General features: G+C 30.6%; 4 protein-coding genes across 7 annotated transcripts in view; 2 read left to right on the top strand and 2 right to left on the bottom strand.

Annotated features, from left to right (window-relative positions):
- LOC123295663 overlaps positions 1-10,655 on the top strand; it is a 38,008-nt gene extending 27,353 nt beyond the window's left edge. For 2 of the 4 annotated variants that reach the window (XR_006535164.1, XR_006535165.1), the window contains exons 8-12: positions 533-1,591; positions 1,780-2,091; positions 2,237-2,348; positions 4,115-5,720; positions 7,744-7,806. Coding sequence is in view for 2 of the 4 variants with exons in the window: in XM_044877082.1 (XP_044733017.1) it covers positions 533-1,591; positions 1,780-2,091; positions 2,237-2,348; positions 6,153-6,224; positions 7,744-8,063; positions 8,131-8,335; positions 9,011-9,162; positions 9,220-9,441; positions 10,164-10,343 (2,634 nt within the window). In the remaining 2 variants the exon portion in view is untranslated. Of the gene's footprint in view, positions 1-532; positions 1,592-1,779; positions 2,092-2,236; positions 2,349-4,114; positions 5,721-6,152; positions 6,225-7,743; positions 8,064-8,130; positions 8,336-9,010; positions 9,163-9,219; positions 9,442-10,163 lie in introns of those variants that run through there. The other 2 variants (XM_044877082.1, XM_044877083.1) reach the window with 2 other exon arrangements.
- Positions 10,656-10,710: 55 nt separating this feature from the next.
- Positions 10,711-13,674, bottom strand: LOC123296401 (coiled-coil domain-containing protein 34-like). Its single transcript, XM_044877866.1, has 4 exons — positions 13,162-13,674; positions 12,462-13,047; positions 11,994-12,140; positions 10,711-10,826 (listed from the first exon to the last, which is right to left on the bottom strand). The coding sequence occupies exons 1-4, from the start codon at positions 13,501-13,503 to the stop codon at positions 10,741-10,743; spliced, it is 1,161 nt and encodes a 386-aa protein (XP_044733801.1). The 5' UTR covers positions 13,504-13,674; the 3' UTR covers positions 10,711-10,740.
- A 1,493-nt stretch (positions 13,675-15,167) lies between these two features.
- On the bottom strand, positions 15,168-20,638 carry LOC123294529 (cyclin-dependent kinase 11B-like). The gene is made up of 5 exons (XM_044875588.1): positions 20,432-20,638; positions 19,388-20,286; positions 18,486-18,620; positions 16,174-17,699; positions 15,168-15,326 (listed from the first exon to the last, which is right to left on the bottom strand). The coding sequence occupies exons 1-5, from the start codon at positions 20,524-20,526 to the stop codon at positions 15,213-15,215; spliced, it is 2,769 nt and encodes a 922-aa protein (XP_044731523.1). The 5' UTR covers positions 20,527-20,638; the 3' UTR covers positions 15,168-15,212.
- Positions 20,639-21,789: 1,151 nt separating this feature from the next.
- Positions 21,790-27,381, top strand: LOC123294530 (NF-X1-type zinc finger protein NFXL1). The gene is made up of 10 exons (XM_044875589.1): positions 21,790-22,108; positions 22,172-22,308; positions 22,388-22,712; positions 22,786-23,045; positions 23,244-23,474; positions 23,797-23,928; positions 25,432-25,643; positions 25,711-26,116; positions 26,621-26,851; positions 26,916-27,381. Exons 1-10 carry the CDS (start codon positions 21,964-21,966, stop codon positions 27,333-27,335), a joined length of 2,499 nt encoding a protein of 832 aa, XP_044731524.1. The 5' UTR covers positions 21,790-21,963; the 3' UTR covers positions 27,336-27,381.
- The last annotated feature ends 351 nt before the right edge of the window (positions 27,382-27,732 follow it).

The raw sequence follows: 27,732 nt of genomic DNA, 5'->3' as shown, positions 1-27,732 counted from the left end.
TCTTCTTCAGAAAAGCTTATAAATTAATATTCCAAATGTAGCCAGAAACTCTATTACTCCAATTTTTGTATATCCATTCCTTTCCACAAAAAAAGTCAAATGTCATTTTTTGAACCAAATAAAACTACCCGAGGTTTTTTTGGGTAATTTTACCCCAAAAAAGCTCCTTGTGATGTTTTCCTAGAGTTAACCGTTTTTGAGTTATTAACAGTTTAATTTTTCGAAAAACCCCAGAAAGTTCATTTTCAAAGCTGAAAATTATTGCAAATAAATAAAATTTTTGAGCTTTTGAAAATCTTAAAATCATCTTTGAACATTTTTTATAAATTTCTGAATAATTACATATTGTTTGATTCTAAAGCCCCAATTTTCAATTGTTAAAGGCCTCAATTTTTAATTGTTGCTTAAAGTTTCGCATGTTTTAAAAATATGTGCAAAAAGTTTTCGAACTTTTATAGATAGAAGGTAGTATAATCTATTATCATTAAAAAAGGAATTAGTCAAGTAAATTACATTTATTTTATTAAATTAGAAACAAAAAACTGCTGGATTTTATAAAAATAGACCAATGGATATTGACAGTAAATTATTGGTAGTTGTACCAGAAGCTCCTCGTACTCCTAGCAGTACATTTCCCCCCAGCTGGGATTGGAGTTTACTAGGATATTCAATAGCAAATTCAACGTCAAATCATAAAATAGAAAAATTACAAGATGCGAGTAAGACAAAAAACGGCGAAAGTTCCACTCCACCTCAAGTAAATGGAGATTCAAATGAACATAAAGAAAATGAAAATAATTCAGAAAATGAGAATACCGAACCGGAAAAAATTGATGAAGACAAAATTGAAAGTGAACCACCAGAAACGAATGGTGATGAAAACAAAGAAGAAGAAGTTAAAGAGGAGAATACATTAGATGATGAAGAGCACACCACAAACGGTTATATTAAATCGTACGAGCGTGAACCGAGCGTGGAGGAGAAAGAAAACGATACAAAAGAAAATGATACAACAGATCCAGAAATGAATTCAAAAGATGAAGAAGTACCTGAAACCGTAAATGAAGAAAACACAAATGCAACTGAGAATCAAGAGACTGAAAAAAGTATAGAAAAAGTTGAGGAAAGTCATCATGACACAAATGATGACGAAAATGTAGAGAAACCAGATGATAATCAAGAAAATGAGAATAGTGCAGAAGAAAGCACACAACAGGAAAGTGCTAATTCTGAAGAACAAGCAGAGGAAAGTGGTGAAAATGTAGAAGAAAATATAGATGGAATATTATCTTCTATACAAGGGAATGTAACAAACGAAAATGATGAAGAAAAAGAGGATGATGATGAAGATAAAAATTCTGAACGAGTTATTGAAGGGATTGTTAAAGGCGATGAAGAAAAATTAAATAATGATGGTCAAGATCCAAATTTCTTATCACCCACCGATGATGAAATAAGAGAAATGGTGGAAACTGCAAATATGGAACAATTAGCAGCTTTAGTTTTAAATGGTGATGGTAATCGATTAATCGGTCAAGTATCACCCAATCCAGAGTTACAAGTATTTTTAGATAATGTACCTTCTTATATGGTATGCATAGAAATTGATGCACTTAGATTTGCAGCGGTGTAACTAGACTCCTAGTCAAAACATACATAATTGAAGTGATTTATATTTTAGAAATAATAAAATATCTATATTGTCTAAATCCTAATATGGTCTAGTTACTCTGCTGCAAATGAGTATAAAAACTGTTTCTAAAACTATTTATTAATTAGGACAAAATAAAACGAGTTCATATTGCTGCTCGAGAAGGTAGCCTAAGAGATTTACAAGCGGCATTGGACCGTCGTAAATTTGCTATTGCAAAGGATAAAGGATCACCAAATGGTGCAAGTCCTTTACATACTGCCGTCATATTTGGTAATACAAGTATTGTACGGTATTTGGCAGGACGATTTCCAGAAACGGTACAAATTGAGGATGATATGGGTCGTACACCATTACATTATGCTGCAACACTTGCCGATAATGGACATTATTACAATTTATTATTACATTTAGGTGCGAATGCAAAGACACAAGACAAAGTAAGTTTTCGCTAGGTACAGTGAAGTCATACTTAAAGTTGATTGATGAATTATGAATTATTCTTAAACTTAATAGCATCCATTTATTTAATACATCAGTCCAGTTTTTTTTTTTTTTTTTAATTTTTAATAATGTGGTTTCTAGCTTGGCCATATGGCTGAATATTATCGAAACAATTCCGAAGAATTATCACATCAATCATTATTAATGGACTATGGAGTTGATGAACAAGTTACAACGGATTTAGCTGACAGAGGTATGTACTGTGTGTTAAATGTTCAAAGCTTTTTCAATTTTACAAATTTGATTTGACAAGCGTGATATGTATAATCTTTTTTTTTTAGTCTTGTAGACATTTATTTCTTTTTTTTTCCAAGCACGATATTATTTTTTTGAAAGTGTTTTTCACTAAAATTACATTAGAAGATTATTTTTGTTACTCCCTAAAAATGTAATAAACATAGTGGATTTATTATTTTAAAACATCGTAACCTCACACAAATTACACAATTAATAAAATTATTGGGAACTGACATGGGAGCCTGATTTGCACCCTTATTTATTTCAAATTCAAACCACTAATTAAAATAATATTACCGTTTCTAATCCTTAAAATTGTCTTGTGTTGTTATTTATCAGCTGCCATAAACTATTTCGAGCCAACAATGCCCCAATGTCAACGGAGAAAGCTCTTTGCTACAATAACGCATTTAGCTTTCAGAAAAGAGAAACTTTTTTGCCAATCCACATTTTTTACATTTCAGCCAAGAGTATATTTTTCAGAGTAAGCTAATAGATAGATTAAATTAGAGTAGATTTGAGTTAGGAGTGACTCATAGTTGATTTTCTATTCAAAGGTATTCCTAGAACTACAGTTTGAATAAACTTTAGGATATTTCCAGATGTCACTTCATTTATTTCACTTGAATAGAGATCAGTCCATCCCAAGTTATGGTATCGTCTGAGAGAGAGAAAGAGAGGCTTTAATTCACTTTCTCAAAAATGTGTAGCTGAAGGATATACAGTGTGGGTCATTTTAATCTATAATGGCTAATAGCTCGTTTTGTAGTTATAACTAATCAAAAAATAACTTAAACAAAAAATGCAGAGTTTGATGGGGGACATTATGTTCTGACATCATATTCGAATTAGTTTTTCGGGTTGCTTTTATAGTCAATTTATATTCTAAACGGTAAGGGATAGAATAACACTTTAAATTAGAAATTTGATCCTCATAAAAAAACTAACAATTTTTTCGAAAAACATTAGCTTTCGAAGAAAATGTGACTTAATTTTGCCATTATTGCTTTTAATCGAAAGAAAATACGCTTAAAGTTTATCGATAGTTGTTCGTCAAAGTCATGGATACAGGAAAATTTTTCCTATTGACCTTGACAACTTTTGCATTTTCTTACCGCATTTTCTTGTTGTTAAATACAGTAATGACATATTTTTAAGTCTCATTTCCTTCGAAAGCTGGCGATTTTCGAAAAAATGGTTTAGATGAAATAAATTATTTTTTAATGACGGTTAGCTTTTTAATTTAAAGTGTTATTCTATCTCTTAACGTTTAGAATAGAATTGGATATTAAAGAATCCGGAAGAACTAGGTCCAATCTGATATCAGAACATGATGTCCTCCATCAAATTCGGCAATTTTTGTTTAAGTTTTTGAATGGTTAGCTAAAAAACGAGCTATTAGCGAGCTATAGATTAAAGTGATCCAACCTGTGTACATACTGAAACTAAGAAATTTTATTGTCAATCTTAACCTTTCTACGCTTTACAAAATTTCAACTAAGAGTAGGAATATGATAGACTTGCTTGATAAATACATTTTGCTCCTACATAATATTCACGAACGAATAGCGAGACAAGACAGCTATTGAGGATCTGCAACGGTACTATAATGATTAATTCCAATTTCACAGACAATAATATAAGGGTGTAATTCAACTTTTTACCATCAGATGTCAAGACCCCTAAATGATCAGTTTCCAATAAACGAATTTTATAATATAGTACAAGATGACAAATATTCATCTCGACGAATTTTGGATGATGTTGACATTCTATCAACACTGGAACGGTGTTTTCGCCTTCTACAGGGTCGTCGTGGCTCTTCATATTCGTTAAGTTTATCATCAGCTCAACCAAATTTAAATACCGCATATGGTGCCCAAACTACACGTTATTTACGACGACATATATTTGATACAGTAAAAAATCGTATAACACGTATGGACCATAATTTGTATGATGTAATTTGGCCAAGTATTAAAATAAGATCGATTGACAATAATGTCGCACAACTGGGTATGGAAACTGATTTACCTGGGGGTATTATTGCACCAGATTATTACGCATACCATGTATTTAATGAATTCATGCAACTGATAATTAAAGATTTGCATTGCATAAATCTACATTCTGAATTGCACCCTCAACCCGATTCATTTTTCTATGATATGGAGGATTTGGAAAACTTAAATGAAACTTTAGCAACCATTGATATTGATTTGGATCCATTTCAAAAACATATCTTGCACTCATCAATTGAATGTACAAGGAATTTTGAATATAGTGAGCTACCAGTATCATTGAATCTAGGTGCCCTAGAGGAAGTTGAACGTGTGTTAACAACGGAACTATTGGGACCAGACATTACCGAAATACTAAAATCAAAAAATTCCAACGTTGAAGATAAAGGTGTTTACTACACACTCAGTGAAATCCTTGAAGAAAAGTCAGAAGTCCGAGAAACATTAATAAAAAATGGATTAATGATTCCATTATGGGACTTCAATGGAGAAACAATACGACTACATGGTCGTCATTGGCCATTCGGCCGAGGAGTATTTGTAAGTCCACAAATGGATGTAGCATTTTGGATCAATGTTTTAGATCATTTGCGCATAATTGTGACACCATCTGCGGATACACCAGGTTATATTGGTAGTGCGTATATAAAAATGGCACAGATTGTTACATTCCTTGATACACGATTAAAATTCAAACGTGATAAATTATACGGTTATTTATCAGCACGACCCGCTTCGATTGGAAATGCTTTACATTTAAATGCCACAATTAAATTTGCACATTTAAATAAGGATGAAAATAATTTAAAACATTTATGTTTGGTACGAGGTTTAACATTCTTAAAAAAATACGATGATCAGAACATAATTACGGTGGGGAATCAACAATCATTATCTTTGACTGAACTACAAACATTTAGAGATTTTACAACGGCCGTTGGTAATATTTTACAGTTAGAAAAAGATCTTGCCTTATCAAATTCAATGCATATTGCTGCGTTATTTGTAAATATTTTTAAACGAAAAAAGTCTGCATTATCAGGTGGAACATATTAAAATTATTTCTAAAATTTAAAACAAAAGAGGTTTTTAAGTAACTCTAGTGCCTTAAAATATAAATTATTTTTGTTATCAAGTTTTTAATTAATCACACACTAAGTAATATTGTTTATTTTGGTATGAAAAATATTTTTTTAAACATTTAGAACACACAAAAATTAAACAGATACAATAATTTTGGATTTTCTTCACTGCAGTCGATGCTGAAGAGCAACTTATAACAATTTTCAGACTATGGCATTCATTAGGTTAGTAGTGTTTAGTGTCATGATGCATCTCTCATTGCTCTCAAAAGTGTTTTTTGTTCCATGTTTCAATTTATGGTGTGTGGTTTGTCAAGCAATTGTTTTTGTAATTTTTTTTGTGTGTGAAATGCACTTTGTGTTTTTGTTAATGTTAAATATATTTTGGAGTCTAATCAAATTTTATATCATTTTTTTTAGATAATTTATCCACAATTTTATTTGCTACTGGGTTACACACATATTTAGGGAGTAACAAACAGAGACATAAATTCCAAAATATAATAAATGTTGTTTTTTTACTTAATTTTTTATTTTGCATGATGAAAATCTATTTTTATGTTTTTTTTTTTTTTTTTTTTGGAATTTAAAAATCCAACTACCTATTGTTTTATATTCGAAAGGATTTTAAATTCGGTCTAATCGTACTTGTTTCAGGAATAGTTTCGCAAACTCATCCAGTAGATATTCCTCTATTTCGAACGGAAGAAGGTCGCTATTTGGCAAATTGTATGTACCCAGTAGCAAATTTTTTCTAAAGGGCATAATAGGATAAAATAAGATACATAAATTTTCCAACCACAAATTTCCTTTTTCACAAAACGATTAAACTCGAATTTGATTGTTCAAATAGTTTTAAAAAAAAAATGAAATACATTGGCACAAATTTATCTTTGAAAAGAAAATATACTTTTCCCACAGGTATATATTTGAAGAAAAACTAGATAAATAACATTCCGAAAATAAGAATTAATGAGTTAAATTCGAGAAAATAATGGCGAATGGAATAAACCTATTCATACAAGCCCTAAATAAGTAGTATTCTAGAAAATAAAATACTATCTGGTAAAATATCACATAAGAAACCGTTTTAACTAAAATAAATGACCTAGTCATAATAAATCTTAAGACAGTTTATCGTTGATGATGTCTCTCATATTACACAACTCCCAATATGGTGGAAACGCAGTTAAATGGATATTAATAGCGAGAGTTGATATATTACATAATTTAATTGCGCTCCCACCATTTTTTACTGCATATACTTTCATATCTATACCCTATAGGCCTATACTAAAGATATTTAAATCGGAAAAAAAGTTTATTAAATTTCAAATATTTGTCATTTGATCTTAAATTTTTGACAAATTCAAATTTATATCAAAAACTCCAATGTATAATTATTATATAACGGCAACGAAGCCGAAGGCACAACTAATAATTTCATAAATTTTCCAAACACTGATTGCGGTTTGATTTTTCTGGTCTATTATTGCCTCTGAATACGAAAATTATCTCTTTTCGATCAGCCAGAAAAACATCTCCAGAATAAAAATTTTCTGTCTTTTAATTTGTACTGTTAAAACTTTGTATTCTTGTTATTTTAAATGTACATATTTGAAATTTGTTTTCTTGCTACCTTTCCAGCGAGACAAAGATATCCTGCGAATGAGCATAAACATGCAGAAAATTTACGATACCTGGTAGTGACTTGCAGATTACGTATGCATTATCTAACCAGAAAAACGACTCCCACCGCTAATTAAATGGAATATACAATTGAACAAAAAAAAATTACTCTCCTGCTGAACCCACATCCTGATGAGCAAACGGAAGGAGGGTTTTGGTTTTGTTTAAATGATGCATACGTAATCACCCGGTACCAAATTTAAAGATGGTCATATCGTGCAAGAGCCGACTTCTATTTGTTCCATTATTTATTTGCTATACAAAATTATTTACTGGTTATTTCGAATAAACATTAAATCATAACACTTATTCGCAAAATTGGTTAATTATATTGCTTCGGTCATTACCCAAGGAAGAAGGCAGTTAAACCCATACTCCCTCTCCTGTTTCCACGCCTGTTGCATATAAAGCATGATTTACTTAAAATCAATACTCACAATGTCTTTTCACAATATCTTATTAAAATCTATTATGCCCCAATTAAATTACATCAATTATTTCTCTTAGCAATTTATAAAATATTTAACCATAATTGCGACTATCTTATACATTGTTCCAGCTTTGGGTGACCCATTAATAAAAGGTTTAACTGAAGTAGCTAATAAACGACCAAAAGATCCAATTGCTTATTTAGCAACGTATTTAGCAAATTTTGCTAACTCAAATACTCCTAATGATACAAACCCTGCCGTAAATAACAATCATAACATTATCCCAGCCAATAATAACATTACACATGAACTAACAATAAATGGGACAGGAAACGGTCAAGAAACAAATGAGCGACCACCACAAACAATTGATGTTGTTACTTTAGAGCCAGATGATCCTTCACAGAGTCCTGATGCGCCACAATCGGCATTTAGCAGTCCGAATCGGGTAATGATTTTGTTTTTCATCGTTCCGAAAGTACAATGTTTCTATATCAAAACATATTTGTTTATAGGATGAACATGGACAAAGTATGTTACATTTTGCCGCTGCTCGTTCTCATGGCCGTAATGCCCTATTTCAGTTATTAGAAGAAACTGATATTAATATCGGCTATCGTGATGAACTTTATCGTACAGCGAGAGATGTTAGCATACAAGCACATATACCAGAAAATACTGTTGAAATTGATCGATGGGTTTTACATGTAGCTGCTCGTGGTAAGTAGTCTCTTTGGTCCAGCGTACTGTCCATAATATTTTACAAAATTAGTTAAAATTTAAGTGCACCAAAAAAATAGATAAATCGGTAAAATAATATTTAAGAAAATCCCGGCTATTTAATGAACGGCTTGAATTGTTATGCGACTAATCATAATTTGGAGTATCTAATAGGCTTTTGTCCACTAAGAACATATCGGTGGAAAGTTTCTAATGATTAATCATGATATTTAGATAACAAAACATAAATTAATTTTTATAAAATATAAGGATTATTATTATTTAAAAAAAATTTTTTTTTTAATTACACGTCCGGTCACGTGACATCAAATACCAATCTCATATATGAGAGGCTATGTAAGCTTACAAATACAAAAACATGTAAACTTGCAAACACTCGTAAACTTACATATACAAAAATTATTGTATGTCACGGTTTGACGTCATTCAAGGCGCCATGGCACTCTACACTGTTTTAAAACTAAATCAAATTGGTTTTTTAAAATGCAAAATACATAAGGTAGTTTTTTTTTTTTTTAAATAATCCTCCTTTCTTGATGTAAATCAGAAACGTATTAACCAATTTTTCAAATTTAGGATAAAAGACTATTTAGATAGCCTGCCTGGTTAGTTTTTGGTTTTTATATTTTTCATAAAATTTTTTTTCTTTTTTAGGTGATACAGATAAATTAGTAGAATTACTTTTAGAAGGATACGATCATATCTTAGATGTTGTGGATGAAGAAGATAAAAATATAGTCGAAGTTGTAGAGGAAAGAAACCAGGCAGCTACAGTGGCGTTTCTGCAATCAATATTAGCATTTGAGGTAAGTAATATAATTTCATAGTGTTGAGTAGATTAAGGTAATTGCTTATTTTTTTAGGAAAAACGTGAACGTGTTCATCATGCTATTCGGTTAGGTGATCTGGATATTGTTCGTGAATTATTATCAGATGAAAATGGAACTGGTAGTGGTAAACTCTTGGCTATTGGTAAAAATAGTTATGGACGTTGTACTTTACATATTGCAATTCTATGCCAACATGAAGAAATTGCTGATTTTATTGCGAATACTTTTCCAGAAACACTTAGAATTGGTGATAATGTAAGTCATCTTAATCTTACAGTAGATCTTATTTATATCCACATGATCTTCAAAAGCCTCCAAAACCATGCGAAAATTACTAAACTTAATAAACAAATAGACCTTTCTCAGATACTGCCCTGGTGGAAAAAATATTTGAAGAAAGAATAAGTCTTAATAAATCTTTTTTTAGATAAAAAAGTCTTAATAAAAAATTTTAGAAAGTCTGAAAAAGTCTTAAGATCTCTGAAAAAGTCTTACGAACTCTGAATAACTCCGAATTTCTTAACGTTTTTGGACTGTCTAATTCAGAGTTATACAGACTTATTACGCCTGAATTAGACAGTCCAAAAACGTTGAGAAATCCAGAGTTGTTCAGAGTTCTTAAGACTTTTTCAGACTTTTCAAGACTTTTTCAGAATTTCTAAGATTTATTAAAACTTATTCTTTCTTCAAATATTTTTCCCAACTGGGTGACTCCTTACAAAGCTAACAAATTCGAATATCCGAATTTTTCAGTTACTATAAAATTACTGGTTTTCATAGCCGCCGAGGTTATTTCTTATTAACCCCATTTTGAATAAACACTTAAGGCGACTAAGTTATCCATATTTATTCAACACAGTGTCCTTCCGAGTTATAACCTCCTAGAAGGCTCATAGGTATAATACGGTCCTCCCTGAAAGTAAACGTCTATGAAGCTTGTGATTACTGCTTAACATATTTTTCATATTTTATTTTAGCTTGAACGAACAGCATTGCATTACGCTATGGGAGTTGAAAAAGTTGAAACAATCAGTAAGGTATTAATAAAGGCAGGTGCTAAGCGTGTGCTTAAAGATCTTAAAGGTCGTCAAGCCTCATATTACTTTATGAATAAATCAGATATTTTACGACTGCAAGAAGAGGAAGAAACTTTTTAAGATCGAACCCAACATTTCTACCATCCATAGAAGACCAATCTCGTATATTACTAATGGTGCACTAGAAAAATCATTTTCACAAAATTGTTACACTAAAATTTTGTAATTAATTATTTTTGGCAAATTTCTTCTGGATGTGAACTAAATAAATGCTTTTGTAGTCAATTAAAAATCTGTTTAAAAAAAATATAACTGTATGTCGACGCGTAATCATGGTGTTTTTCAATAATATTTGGTAGAAATGTTGGCGAAATAAAAATTCAATTAGAAAATTTTATTTATTATCTACACATTTTCTGTATTTATTACTAGAATCAAATAAATAAAACACTAAAAAAGTTGAAAAATGTATTTTTTTAAGTAATTTTCCCATAAAATGTTTCGAATTAAAAATATTTTAAGCTGACGATTGACGTAAATCAATATTTTCTTGCCACGGTGTTGGATTGACAAATTGTATAGCAGATATTGATCCACGTAAGCCTGTAATTGAGAAAAAGTAATTTAAATATTAATTCTATAAACTATGTGTGTCTGTAGATGGTTGTTTGCTAATTCTCAAAAAAAAAAAAAAAAAACTGTAAATTTATTAGCGGTCTAATATTACGATTATGGAAGTTCAGTAATTCCAGTATTATTGAGACCAACATTTAAAAAAAAAAGTATATTTTTAGAACACACAGTTTAAGTAGTTCGATCTTTTAATTCTTAAAATAACTTCGAATCAATTAAATTTTACTATTAGGCTGGAAAACACACTTTAAAGTACAACAAGTGAAACCAAACAATTGACTGAGTTAATTGTTGAAATACCATTTATAGGCAATGTTGATTACGGAATCCTTTGATTTTCACGTCCTGTAAGTAAAGAGAGATAGCCACCAGCTATACAAACATGTCACACACACATGACTGATATTCCCATATAATACATACTATACAATATTCGAACCTAATTTGAGCCCTCACGAGTAAACATTGATGTTTTCGAAATAATGTCACAAACAATTGTTTATTTTTTATAAGGAACATTTCTTACATTTAAACTTTTGTTCTATCTCTAAAGGTTTTCAAGATGGGCCCTACGGACCCAAGACACAATTGGCCTATGTTGGTCATTTACGAACTTTGCCTCACTTTTTATGACCTGAGCACGATGAAAAAATTTCAACTTGATATCTTTTTTCGTTTTTGAGTTATCGTGATGACACACGGACAAAAAGACAAACAGGCGGACAACCGGAAATGGACTAACTAGGTGATTTTATGAACACCTATACCAAAATTTCGTTCATAGCATCATCAATATCTTTAAGCGTTACAAACTTGGGACTAGACTTAGGATACCTTGATATATTTCATATACATGGTATAAAAAGTTGGCCTATCGATAAAACAACTCAAGTATAGTGGTCCCTAAGATTTCTTACTTATTTTTTGTGGGCCTCGTAGTATCCACTTTCATATTTTTAGATGCCAAAGCACTTCTAAAACTTTTTAAATACGGAAAATTGTCATGTTTTACAACTTTATTGTCATGTTTTACAACATATGATCCCATGAAATTTACTGAGCTGTTTTATTCGGTTTTATGGTATCATTTAGATTCAAGTTGGCACAAATAATACTCTATTGAAAAATGTTACTTACTTTCAACACCCATATTTAAAGGAACAGGCCGAGGATTATATTTAGATTTTTCTTTCCACTCTTCAAACGCTTTTGCACTTAATTCTTTGCGCATTTTCTTTTCTTCCTCCAGTTTTTTCTTTCTCATTTCCTCACGACGTTTCTTTTCTATAACATACTTATTTATCAAATTATACTGCTGTGCTACAATCTTACTTTAAGCACATTCATCTACACTAACATCAGTGTAAGAGTGGCAGTATTTTCTAATGACAATAAAATTTCCTAAAAAAAGTCACTTCGCGTTGCAGTAATTTTGAAAAAATATCCTCGAAATTATTTAAATTTTGGGGATTGATTTAAGGTACGAGATCGATTCTCGATCAAAGCGCAGGTAAATATCTTTGACTGGCATTAAAATCTCGAACAATTTTTTCACACATATCCCAAACCATTATTGCAACTGCTTAGAATTCATTGAATATATACCTTTTAATTGTTCATCTTTTCGTTGTATCCACGATTTTAACATCGATTCTTTTTCCGCAAATCTTTGATTTTTCAATTCTTCCTCGCGTTTTATTTTTTCCTTTTGTACTTCCAATTCTTTCTTTTTCAATTTATCTTGTTCTCGTTTGATGGCTAGCCAACGCTTAAAATCTTCCCGTTGTTCGTCCATACGTCTTCTTCGTTGATGCTCATTATCTATATTATCAGTTTTTTCATCATTGGACACTTTCTTCGGGCGATTTGTCAATTGTTGTTTAGATGCAAGCCATTCATCAAAGGTTAATCGACGTGGTCGAGATTCATCCTCTGTTGAATACATATCTGTGTGCGTGGATGATTTAAATTTTAAATTTGTTCCATAATTCGTTGCTGACTTTACATGTTGTGGAATATTGACAACACTTTTACCAGTTAATTTCTTTGCATGCGTTCTTGTCAGTTGTGCTGATTGCCGTAAATCAGTTTTACGGTATGTACTTTGATATGATTCTTTGTCATTATATTCAATTTCTTCGTCACATGAGTCAACATGCTCGATAAATATAGCTGAATTAATGTATCGGATCTGAAAATTCAAGTTCAGAGAAATAGTAAATCTAGGATTTTCGGATCTGCCCTCTCCTTGGTACGCCCATGAAACTACCCTTATCAGATTAGATATGATAATTTGTAATCCTACCTCAGTATTTTTTAATGTTTCAGAACGGTCAGTAGCAAAGGAACCAGCATCACTCGTTAATATCGTTGTACGACATGTTGATGGATTGTCTAATGACGATAAATCTAACACATATGATTCCGATTCATTAACTTTATTATCATGAAATGATTCAATATACATAGCTGGATTAGTGTGTTTAATACTTTTACATTCATCATCGCCTAAGTTTTTCCTTATATCACTTTCATAATTTGATTGTATCGCTTGTTTACGGGTTTCATTAATTTGCATAAAATCACCACCTGCCATTTTATGCACGGTTTGTTTCTTTATTTTTTCGATTGTAAGAAATTTATTCATCACACGTACGCACTAATGCGTATTTAGTAATATTAACAAATTCGGTCAGTTTTATTTAATTTTAATTTGACAATAAAATCGTGAAATTATTCAAAAAAAAGGTGCTACATATATTTATTTATATAGGTGCTAATAAACTTACAATTCATACAAAAATGGTTTTTGTTTTGATCTAACAACGTTTCTTCATGGATATGAAAAATTTCAGCGCTACCTACCTATGTGGTTGCCATATTTGTTTTCAGGGCTTCGTATCTCACAAATATTTCATTTTGTGTCTTTGAATTTATTTAGGATCCAAATTAGTACCCAAAATAAATAAAATCAAGCTCATCTGACTGTTGGATGATTTTTTTTTAAGATATCTACAGTATCGCTGCTGCAAAATAAAATCTTTTTGGTCACGATTTAAAGCTAGTTCTGATATCAGGTGATCATTAAATGCACCCGATTTTTCCACTTTCTTAGTCAAATTTACCCTATATACCAAGTTTCAGTAAATTCCGAAACAAAATTTTTTTTGTAATTTTCTCGATTTTTTCAAAGGATAAAATTTTCTTAAGAATATTGCGAAAAATTACAAAACCTACAAAAATCGAATGCCTTTGATGATTGGACGAATAATTTATGAGATATCGGCTAAAATTTTATACGAAGGGTACTTTCCCGGATCAATTTATTCAGTCAATACCACAGAAACTTATCGTATAATCACAAAATCAACCAGATTTTCTTGTTTTTGGATTATTTAAGCTACTTAACAACAGTTAAAATCACAATCTTTAGACTAAACTTGCATATTATGAATTATTGATTACAAGTTATATACAAACAAATATGCATAGTTTTTGGAGAATTTACTAATGGCAAGACACCATTTAAAAAATTCACTGTGTTTTTGTGAATAAAAACCTTTTATTTTATTGTAACGCCACAAAATGATTAAACAACAACGGCTAAAATGACAATAAAGTTTATTTACTGTTTTTAGGCCCAGATAAGGCAACACAGGTAAAATGATTTGACGAACGTTGGATATTCCCAAAACTATATCAAATTTGATAAATGCACATTATTTACACTTTTACAGAATCATTTTTGTTTGAACCATGATAGCGTATTGTAGTCTAATTTTACTGTTAGAGTTTGTGGGAGCTACACAGATGATTTTTACAGAATTTTTCAAAATTATTCTAAGCTAGAGACAAAATTTTTGTCGATATCAAATTGAATTTTTTAGATATTCACGATCTGCGAATATATTCTACAATTTGTAAATATATACATGTATATATATATATATATATATATATATATATATATATATATATATATATATATATATATATGTATGTTTTGAAAAAGTGTGTAATATAAGGTAGTACTCACTTTTGTTCAATTTTAGACGTTGTAGACTATTTTTTAATAGAACATCAAAACAAAAATATTCTTAGAACTTTTCTGCAAAATTTTTTTTTCTACATCACGTTATTATAAATGAAAGTAATGATAATAAATCATTTTTGGATATTTAAATACTTTTAATAACAAAAATGATTATTAAAAATATAATAGATAATTTAAAACAAACAATTCTTATTTTATTACATACATAGTACAAAGGTTTTAATATTATTGTTATAGACAACAATCGATGTCGTTCGTTTTTGTAATAAATTGATCAAATACTATAGCTACAAATAATTTACTTAAAACTTTAAACTAAAGCCACCGCCCATTGAAGCCAATCGACGAGTTTCATTTAAAGTTGTAGTTGTATTTCCCATATGAAAGCCTAATGCGCTGTCATCATCTCCATCACCCTGAAACAAAAAAAAAGGATAAGTTAATGATAATGTAATGATAATGTAATTCAATAATTTTTACTTGTAAATAATATACAAAAATTAACTGGCTAAGCAGTATTGTTTTGCCCTTTTCACTAAGTGTCACAATGTGTTTAGATTTGTGACATTATTTTCAAGTTGTATCAATATCAGTTCAAAGTGAACACTTGTAATTAGAGCCAAAAAAAAAAAATTTTTTTAAATCAAATAATTCGCCTACGTTCGGCTTAACAGTCGAGGCCCATTATTGGGAAAATTTGAGCTGGTCTAAATATTAATGAGTCCCCACCGTTAAAGCCACTATGTAAACTACTGAACTTGTTTTTTTCAGATCAAGTTTTTTGTGCAAAGTTTTCAGCAGCAAAAAATAGATATGGGCCAACCAAAATTCAGGCCATCATAAAATAATTTTCTCATCCGGGATATAATCGGAGGACTGTCCGGACTTCTTATGAATAATGCATTTACCAAACAAATGCATTGCCCCATCATTTAGGAGTAGATTACTAAATATGTTGTTGTAATATAACATCTTTTTTATCTTTGCAAATTAATTTTTATCGACTCTGATTGCTGAAAATACATTTGTACACTGTTGCAGTTTTTTTCACAATGTCCAGTAATTCGATTTACAACGTGTATAACAAAAAAGTTTTAAAATAAATGAAAACGGTTATTAAATAATATTTTTTAATATTATTTGAGATACTTTTCACAAAAATAAGAAACAAAAGTCTAAGGACGTAAGCTTATACGAACTTTGTTCTTATTTTTGTGCAAATAATCTTAAGTTAAATTTAAATTGCCATTTATGATAACATACCAATTTCTTGTATTGCCCACCTCCAGACGGTGGTTTTGGACTTGCAGCAATTGCCTTTCGATGACCCAATTCACTTTTTGCTGGCCATGTTGGAAACATAGCGGGATCAATTGGTAAAGGTGTTTCTGTAAAGTATGCATGTTTCAATGCATCTTCAGCTGTGATACGTTGAACAGGATCGTATGTTAAAAATTTGGACAATAAATTAAGACCCAAATCGGATAACATACTGAATTTAGTTCTTAACTGAGATACAGGATATTCAGAGAAAGCTACTTTTTGTACAGCTGGTAATTTATTATATCCTGGCCATATTTTTTCATTTGGTGTTCCTAAATCCTTAAAAATTCGATTTAATTGATCAACTTCGGATTTTCCTGGAAATAATGCATTCATTGTTAATAGCTCTGCAAATATGCATCCCACAGACCACATATCTATTGGTGTTGAATATTCTTTAGCGCATAATAATAGTTCCGGTGCTCGATACCATAAAGTTACTACAATTGGAGTGTATGCTTTTAAAGGTGAACCATACTCTCTAGCCAAACCAAAATCACCAACTTTTAAAATACCTTTATGTGATAATAAAAGATTTGATGTTTTCAAATCGCGATGTAATATCCAATTGTCGTGAAGATGAGCCACAGCACGTAATAGCTGCTGTAATAAACATTTTACTTCACCAGGTACAAAGCCCTGTTTTTTATTACGCATTGTTTCCATTAACGATTTCAAATCATGTTCAACATAATCCATAACAATAAATATTTTATCCATGTTACTACCAACAACAATTTCTCGAACAGTTACAATATTTGGATGTTGTCCTTTCAATAATGTGTTAATTTCCCTAAGTGAAGTAATTGGAAATCCTTCTTTTTCCTTCTCCATTTTTAGTCGCTTCAATGCCACTATTTCATCTGTACGTTTATCTCTAGCACGATACACAACTCCGTACGTTCCTTCTTCAATTCGATTTAAACACTGAAATTCTTCAACCGAACGACATCCTTGGACAGCTGGAATGTATGGCGGTAATTCTTCTTCGATTTCTTTATTATCTTTATCGTTATTTGAATCAGCATTTTGATTATTGGGGGTTGCTTTTGTATCTTCTTCAGGTGATTTGGATCTATTTCGTGATCTAGATCGTGACCGGGATATTGACCTTTCCCGTGATCGGGACAGTGACCTTTCTCGTGACCTAGAACGGGAACGTGTTCTACTTCTTCTTTCAGATTTAATTCGCTCATGATCGGATCGTGGTGATTGATCATGATAATCATCACTTCGAATTGATTCCTTATCATCACTATGCCGACGACGATCTGAATCACTAGAATCACCACTATCATCTGTTTCGTCACTTCTATTGCTACGGCCGGACAAATCATCATCATCTTTGCGATCCGATTCTTCACCTTCTTCAGCTTCCACTTCACTTTCGTCTGTATTATCAGATACTGTGACAACTCCGGATAATTCATTACTTAATGCTTCAGCTTTTAATTTCATCAATTTCACTGAAATAATTAAGAGATATTTAATTAAGAGATCTTGTACAGCAAATTTTGTTTATAATTTTATTCATTAGAAATATTTAATGGTAAAAAAATGTTATAAAGACTAAATATTTTTTGTCACTGAAGTGTATGAGTACAGTCATTGCGTGACACCCAGTATATTAATCAAGCTTTTAAAATGATAATAAGTAAACGTATATTCTAGAGAACTTAACATGCCTTATAAGAATGAATTTTTATTGACTTCGAGTTTAGACATAGTTATTCAAATAAATACCACGATACTCAAAATTAATTTGTTGTGAACTGTGTAACAAAAAGTTTGGTAGTCTTGTAAATTTATTTTTTTGATTTTGTAATTTTTATTTTTGTAAGTGTTACTATCATTTTTGGTAATGTTTTACATATTTATTTTTAACTTTGTAAAGAATGTTTGTAATGTGTTATATGATCCCTGACGATGATTGCGTTGGAATCGAAATATTGATTAATAGCTAAATGTAAGTTTGTTTTATGTTTTTTAATTATATTTTTTAAGTAAAATTTCTTACTATACAATTTTATTCCAAGTATCATGGTATTTATTTCAAAATCCATAAGCATGACCTATTAATTTAAACTAGAAACATGAGAAAAAACGTCTAAAAAATTACGATACTTAAAAGACGATGAAATCAAATTTCATGCCCGGTAATACTTTTATTGGGGCTCTTCGTAATTTAAACATGTTGCCTATTCTGTGAAGAAGTTATTTTTAAGTTTTATATTATTAATTTTTCAACTTACTCTCTTCTTCTTCTTCTAATCTTCTTTTCTTAGCTTCTTCTCTTTGTGCTTCATGTAAACGTTTTCTTTCACGCCGTTCCCGCCTGGCCTCCACTTCTTGTCGACTTAATTCTTTTTGTCGTGCCATCTCTCTTTCTAAAAAAATACAAAAAATTAACTTTGCAAAATTTTCACAAGTATGTATTTTAAAATTGTTGTGTACCTAATTAAAAATTTCAATCAGACACTCGCGCATCTTTTAACGATATTATTAACAGAAAAAATAGCTTAAAGAAAAATTTTTATTTATTAATTTTTAATTATTAAGTGTCAAAAACGCGGGCATCCAATTTGATGACGTAATATGGGTATCACTATACGAAATAACACAAATAAGTTTGACAGATATATCCATAGACATCTGATTATAATCAATATAAATACTTATTATCTATGTATATATTATACCCAGCTGTCTACACTGAACTAACTGATGGTCTATGATTTATACCGCTATGACATCACAGCAGGGTTTACCCGCGTTTTAGGTCACGTGACATACAGTTTAAAAATTACGATTTTTAATTTTAATATTTTAAAAGAAAAATGTGCTTTTATGACTCGAAATCAGAATATTTAAGTATATTTTTACATAAATTTTAACTTTTTTCAAATTTCGTGATTTATTTTTAACTGACGATAATACCCTACTAACGAAATCAATACTATTTACTATTAATACTATTTCAGAAATCAGCACTCAACAACATCTAAAAAATATGATAATAATTTTTTTTGATATGAAGCTGAACTAGCTTAAATAATAACTGAACCATATAGATATTATCGAAATATGTAAAAAAAAAATTATCTGAACAGTTACGAACCAATTATTCTTTAAAATTAAAATGTAATATTCTAACCTGCTTCTATTAGTTTGGCCATCCTAAGTTCTCTTTCTTCTCTCTCTTTAATAGACATTTCAGTCTCTTCTTTAGGTTTTTCAATTCGTTTATAATGTTGTTTCGGAACTCGAACCTCTTCAGTTGATTTACTTAAATCAATAATTTCTTTCACATAAGTTTTACTATCAGCAACTATTTCACCAGGTTCAACAGCAATATTTTCACGTTTTGATTTATGCCTTTTCGAACTTTTATTTACCTTATATTCCTCATTCTCTTTTGTTCGACGTTTATCTAATAAACGTTCTCGTAAATCTTCCAGAGCTCGATCTGCTGCTGTTTTTTCATCAATCTCCTCTCTATCTCTACGCTCTCGGCGTGATATTTCTTTACGATCACGTCTAGATTCAATCTGTTCTAATGCTTCGTAGTATTTATTTTCTCGCCTTTCACGACGCACCTCGGTTTCAACCTCATAATCTATATACTTCAACTCTCTCTCTTTACGTTTTTCATGTTCCGAATAGCTAATTTTTGAATCAGAATATCGAATTTCTCGACCTGATTCATTATATCGCATTTCTTCACGTCGACGATCATCTCGGGATGATGTTGAACGAATTTGTTCTACAAAGCCTTTTGTGGAATATTGTTCTTTCATATAATACTCTGCCTTTTCACGATATTCACGTTCTTTGTCTCGATATTCCCGTTTAGAGGCCTCATACTTTTCACGATGTCGTTTATCAGATTCACGATGATGGCGTTCAGAATCTCTATGACGCTCTGATCGTGAATGGTGACCATGGCCTTCACGACTCCTATCATATTTACGGGATACTGTTCTAGTTGCCAGCTTTGCTTGAGGTGGTTTTATGTCCAAAGAATCAGCCGTGTCTGCGTTATCGTCTGATAAACTGTAAAACAAAAAATTAATTAAATGTTAGATCTATTTTAAGAAAATTGAAGTATGAGATAAAAATTTACTAACATTTAAAAATGATTTATTTTACTCACAATTAAATTATTTATGTGTATACTAAAGAAACGATTCAAACTAACCTAAAATCCAGATCGTCTGGATTATTCCCAGAAACTAACGGGCTACGCTTCAATTCTCCATCTTCAGATTGATCATCAGCTCCAGAAAAGGACATTTTTTATATTAAACTTACATGAATTCATATATAAAATTAAATTGAAAACACTTTTGACATTACTTAACATAGAAAATAAGTTGTCAAAATTGATTTCAATCTTGTTTCAGCTTTTTTTAGTTGAAAGAATAACAGCTATTGAATTGTCTCAACACGAAATAAAATGGCTCGGTCAAATGTAAAACTCATTTTGGGTTAATCTTGGGTTAATCTTTTTGCTTTTGTGTCTAAAGCCTTAATTGTTATACCATGTATATGAAATATACATAGTAAATATACATAGTATATTTAGTTTAGTCCCAAGTTTGTAACGCTTAAAAATAATGATGCTACGAAAAAAATTTTGGTTTAGGTGTCCATAGAATCACCTAATTAGATCATTTCCGTATGTCTGTCTGTCTGTCTGTCGTCTGTCCGTCTGTCATCACGATTACTCAAAAACGAAAAGAGATATCAAGCTGAAATTTTTATAGTATGCTTAAGACGTAAAAAGTGAGGTCGATATTGTAAATGAGCAACATAGGTCAATTGGGTCTTGGGTCCGAGGGACCCATCTTGTAAACCGTTAGAGATAGAACAAATGTTTAAATGTAAAATATGTTCCTTATAAAAAAATAAACAACTTTTGTTTGAAACATTTTCTTGTAAGCATCATAGTTATCCACGAGGGAACTAATTAGGTGAAAATTTTGTAGTATGTATTAATATGGCAATATCAGTTATGTGTGTGTGGCTATTTAAGAGTGGAAATCTTTCTTTATTTACGTGACGTCAAAAAACAAACGATTGCGTCATCAAAACTGTCTACTGTTTGTTTTCACTTGTTTTTAATATTTATTTTCTTTTTTGTTTTACAAAGAAAAATCAGAAAAAAATGAGAAATCGACGAAAACTATTTCAAATTTACATTTTGCGCTAATGTGGTTTTGGATTCAATTCTACCATCGTCATATTTGTCTACCACTGTGAACTGACTGTAAGATATACTGTCATAAACGCCTGTGTTTTCCATGTCAATACATTAAAATCTCAATTTCAATTAATTTGAGATTAGGTTTAATTTTCTTTTAAACATATATATGGCGTACCAATAACATATCTGGTAACCAGACTCTGAAAATTAGTACGATCCAGCACGATGAATTTATTTCTAAACGCAATCATCACAATCATCGAATAATACGCCGTATTTGAGATGTTCTCCACTCTATTACAGTATAAATATATGGAGGTGCATGATCTTAGTGTCACCACGTAGGTACACGCGTATTCATATAATTCGTTCATTTAAGTTGTCATCGTATAAATTCGATGATCATTATCATGCCCGTAAAAATTATAAAATGCAGCATTTTAACATCAATTTTATTGGAAAACAATAAGTTTTAATAAATGTAAAATTTGTTTAAAATAGTTTATATACTCAGCTTTGTAAAAATGAATAAAAACACGAAAGAAATGTCAGCGGCAGAAAGAAAATTTAAGGCGGTACAAGAGAAAATGCAACAATCTGCGAAAAAATATACACAAGATTATGAATCTTCTTCGGAAGAAGAAGAGTTAGAATCAAACAAGATTTTGGGTATGTTGTTCATGTACATATGCTTATTTTATTAGGTATTAATTCATAAATATCACTTTTCAGATAAAATTTTGGAAAAATATATCGGATTCGATTCAACTAATAATTTGGGTAGGACTCAACAATTTCTTGAAGAATCATTAGTTTCTGGAACACAAACTTGTTTAATATGCATTGGTAGCGTGAAAAGAGTTGATGCGGTATAATTTTCATTTATTTTATGAAAAAAAAAAAAAAAAAAAAAAAAACACTTGCATTATCTTCTTGATTTTACTTCAGATTTGGAGCTGCATTGAATGTTATTCATTTTTCCATTTGCTATGCATTCAACGATGGTCAAAAGACAGCATCGTTTCCCAAAAACGAATTCAAGAAGATCAGAATAATGGAAACGTGAGCAGAAATGAAAAATACTATTGGTGTTGTCCAAAATGTCGACATGAATATACACAAACCGAAATACCTACTGATTACAAATGTTTTTGCTCAAAAAAAGTTAACCCAACGTATCAATTATGGCAACCACCTCACTCATGCGGTGAAATATGTGGAAAGTTTTTAGTTCCAAATTGTAATCACAAATGTTTGTTGCTTTGTCATCCAGGTATATAGTTGTTTTTATAACGCTTGACCTCAATATATATTGTAATTAAACCTTCTTTTTTCTTTTAATCAAGGTCCTTGTCCACCTTGTCCCCAAACAACGAATACGTATTGCCATTGTGGTAAAGAACAATGTTTTCGACGCTGTAGCAACAAACTTTGGAGTTGTGGATCAAAATGTGGAGCGGTTTTAAGTTGTGGGAGACATAATTGTACTAAAAAGTGTCATGATGGACCATGCCCACCATGTCCCAAACAAAGCCAACAGAAATGTGAATGTCAACGTCAGATCCAACTTCGTGAATGTGCTTCTCCAAAATGGCAATGCGAAGAAGTAAGTTTTTAAATAACCCTTAAGGCATTCTTCATTAATTTTTTGAAAAAATATGTTAGTTTTCACGGATATCGTAATCAACTCAGATATTTTCTCTGTGTTGAATTTTTATGTTGTCAGAAACTATTTTTAATTTCACTAAACTATTTCAGTCGAATTAGGGCTCAACATATTATGCTAAATAAAAAATTTTTCTAGGTATGCAATAAAATTCTGGATTGCAAGAAACATAAATGTGAAGTGAAATGTCATGCTGGTTCTTGTGAGCCATGTCCTCTAACTAAACCACGAGTATGTTCTTGTGGAAAACAACAATATATTCTACCATGTACTGAAGAAACACCAACGTGTGGAGATACTTGTGGAAAACTTTTGGAGTGTGGTCAACACCAATGTTTGCAACGATGTCATCGGGATAAATGTGGAAATGTTAGTAATTTTTAAAATCCATCAATAATGTGTGGGCTGTTTGTTCTAAGATAATTGATACTTAACTAAATTATACTGCCGGTGGAAAATTTTATATGGGTTTTGGTATGCTAGCTAATTGAGTGCATCTACAGAGTAGATTAGTTAAATCATTATAGAGTTCAATGGGTTAAGGGCCAAAACTTTAGAAATTATGCCACAAAAGCTTTCCATTCTCATTTTATAAATTATCTGCTCGATTTACCTCCCGTATTACATCATTTTTTGTTGGATTTTTTCTTTTTTTGTATATTAGTATTTTTTTTTTTGTAATTTGTTTTAGTGTTTGGAGGTTGTATTCAAAGTATGTCGATGCGGATTTCATAAGAAAGAATTACCTTGTCAAAAAGAATATCTTTGTGATACTAAATGCAAAAATATTAAAGATTGTCAGAAACATTCCTGTAATAGAAAGGTAATTATTAAAATTTCATAAATTCAACAAATTCTTTAAATTTAAATGTTATTTTTATTGGCCTTTTAAATCAAAGTAACTTCATTATAGAAATTCAATACACCGACGCGTATGAAAGCAACGAACTGTAAATTAATTATATTTGTGTTTTCGTTCTCAAACTCATCCATTTATGTATGCTCTAGCCTCAATACACTAGTAAAGTAATTTAGACGGACGACCTTTGCGCCATCTCGTCTTTTATTTTGTAAACAGTGGTTGGCAACGTCTCTGTCATGTTAGAAGTAGATTTAAATAAAGAATTATTATTCAATAAAATGAGCAAAAAACGATCGAATCGAAAGTGTTATGTTGTTAATTGTGAAAACACATCCAGTAATAATCCAGAATTGCAATTTTGCCGTTTTCCTGAATATTCTTATGAAATGAGGAGAAAAAAAAAGTGGATTATAGCAGTACGTCGTCAAGGATTAGTAAAGTTTAATTTTACGTCTGTAATTATCATTTAGTTTATATCAATTATTGTAATTGTTGTTTCATTAGAAATGCCAAGATTTAAAGAATCTTTTAATGAACCTTTTTTCTCTCCAATTGATAAGAATATCCAGAAAAATGATAAAATTGCAATTCTGGATTATTACTGTGTGTGTTTTTACAATTAACAACACAACACTTCAGATTCGATCGTTTTTTACTCATTTTATTGAATATTAAATCTTGAGTTAATAGGGAATATTCATGTATTTTTTTTATATTTTTAATTCATTGTTTACACCGTTATAACAAAGTAAAAAATATAAATACTGCTTAAAAATGCTGTATTTAAGTGTAAAAAAATATTTAAAATACATTATAGTTTTGAGATATTTAAACGCAGTTTTTTGGCGCTCTCTGTTGATGAAGTATAAGTACGTGATCTGTCAATTGGTGACAGTTAAATGTATAATTTACACTTAAAAAAATGAATTTACAACACAGAATTTACACTCGTTATCATTAAGTTTTCTAATAAGAAGCCGTAGATTAGTATAATTTAATGAAATATCGTATAAAATGTAAGTAATTAATATCATACAGTATGTCAACAAATTTGACAAGCCCGTACTTTGATGTCACGTCCGTATAAAAAATTGAAATTTTAAGTAATTAAAATGATATTAATTACTAAAATAATGGTTTAGTTGAAATGTACAGTCATTAAAGTGACGGAAGAAAAATATTTGAACCAAATTTAAATTTCATAAATATTTCCTATTCCACTTGTACCCTAAGACAGTGACATTTCCAACCAATGTTTACAAAATGATACACGAGATGTCGCACTACTTAACTAGCGTATAAGAGTGATATCTATCTATTTTTAAACTAACAGACACTAAACAGTGAACACAAATCAAATCAAATGGGTATCACAAATAATGGATTAGGAATTCCATGTATCAAAATTAATTTGTTTTTTATTGAAGTTTTATAAGAATAAAAAATATGTGCGTTTCTTTTTAGTGTTGTGATGGGAATTGCCCTCCGTGCGAGAAACCATGTGGACGTGGATTACGTTGTGGTTATCATAAATGCACATCAACATGTCATCAAGGACCTTGTTATCCTTGTAGATTAACTGTTAAAATAAAATGCCGCTGTGGTCGTACAACAATAGAGGTCCCATGTGGTAGACAGAGAAAAACTAAACCACCACGATGTAGCTATCTTTGCAAGTAAGCCCAAAGACTTAAGTAGATTTGAATCGGACATTTAACTTAAAAAAATAAAATTTGTTTAAAGGAATCGCCCTGATTGTCATCATAAACAACGAGTTCCACATGCATGCCATTTTGGTGATTGTCCACCATGTAAACAAATTTGTGGTAAGCCGCATGAAAATTGTGATCATACATGTCCAGCATTATGTCACTCTGCTGTGTTGGTCCATATTAACGAAGATGGTGAAAAAATATCAACACCATGGGATAAAAAGAACATGCAAATTGCTCGAACAAGTTTACCGTGTCCAGATTGTACCGTGCCTGTTCAAGTGACTTGTCTTGGTGAACACGAAAGTATACACTTACCTTGTTATCGAGCAAAATCAACAACTTGTGGGCGACAATGTGGACGATTACTAGCTTGTGGAAATCATACATGTACTTTCAAATGTCATGTAGTCGCAGGAAGTGATGACAATGTCCGGGTAAAAATAACTTTCTATTTTTTAGATTGTCCCGGCATAAGATTTTTGGTTTCAGAATTTAAGAAAAAATGTTAAAATTAAAAAAAAACATCTCTTGCAAGTAAATATTTGTTTGTTTATAAAAATATGTATTTAAATTTCATAAGAAAGTAATTCGTTTTAAATCAGGAAATGTGGAATTCTCTTTATTTTTAAAAGAGAATTATCACATATTAATTACTACCGTATTTTACTTGAAAATTTTTGTGCTTGTCAGAGAAGATGCGCTTTGATCTTTTATGAATTCATTTCTATTGGCTAAACTAGGCTAAACCATAACAAATCACGGTTTTCCACTCAAACTTAAACATTTTTTCTCGATTCTCAGAGGACTGATTATTTTTCCAAACATCTCCTCGACAATTTATATAAATATTCCATTAAAGTTTTCTTCAGATAATTTTCGTGCCGGGACAATTATTTTTGAGGTTTTTTGAAAAAGATTTTTATAAAACTCCATTTTAGGCTGGCAGTAATTGTGAGAAATGTGAATTAGGTTGTTTGAAAAAAAGACCAGAAGGATGTATACATCCTTGCCCTAAACCATGCCATGCTGATGATTGTGCACCATGTAAACAAATGCTTCGTCCAAAATGTCATTGTGGATTAACACAAGTTTATGTTCGTTGTTACGATTTACTCGATCCTGAAAAGGTGGATATTTTGAAAAGTTGTGGAAATCGTTGTCCTAAAAATGTACGCTTATAAAATTTTTTTAAACCAATTAAATTTGTAATAATTATTTTATAATCAATTTCAGTATAAATGCGGTCATCGTTGTAAAGCTAATTGTCATGCGGGTGAATGTCCTGATGAAGAAAAATGTAACAAAAAAGTTAAAATAACATGTGAATGTAAAGGAATAAAACGAGAATTTCATTGCGAATCTGTACGAAAAGGGGAAGCAAAAATTGATTGTAATGCAGAATGTAGGAAAAAATTAGAAGAATCCAAAAAATTATTAGAGCTGCAAGAAAAACAACGAAAAGAAGAAGAAGAACGTAAAAATCAAAAAGAACTAGAGGAATATCAAAAGAAGTTTCAATCTAAAAAGAAATACAAAGAACGTAAACAATTTACTAAAGCTGAAGAAGTTTCATTTTTGCGAAAATATTGGTGGATTTTTCTGGCTCTTACAGTGTTTTTTGGAATATTTCTAGTCTTATATAAATATTTATAAAATGTATAATATTTTGTATCGTAATTATTTAATAATAAATTATTATCGGGGGAATTTTTACTTTTATTATTTGAAATTGGTGCTATTTTTGAGAGAGTTGACAAAACTAACTTATGTTTAAAATCATCAATTTAAACTTTTCAGGAGACACTGGAATCATAGTTTATTTACGAATATGAAGAGTAAAATTACCTTCCATAGTCAAGTGAAAGCAAACTATGATATATGCCGTCTTGCCTAATCTAAAAAAAATATTTGAAATGGCTCCGTCTTGAAAAATGCAAGCGCTAAGTAAACATTTAGTTACTGTGCATGTCCCAAAATTTTGACAGCATTAAATGGCACTAAGCACAGTTAGTATGAACGTTCCCCATGAGCCAAACCATGGGAACTATAC

The sequence above is a fragment of the Chrysoperla carnea genome, chromosome 3 (genome assembly GCF_905475395.1).
Source record: "Chrysoperla carnea chromosome 3, inChrCarn1.1, whole genome shotgun sequence".
NCBI lineage: Eukaryota > Metazoa > Arthropoda > Insecta > Neuroptera > Chrysopidae > Chrysoperla > Chrysoperla carnea.
This window is presented reverse-complemented; position numbering and strand designations above follow the sequence as displayed.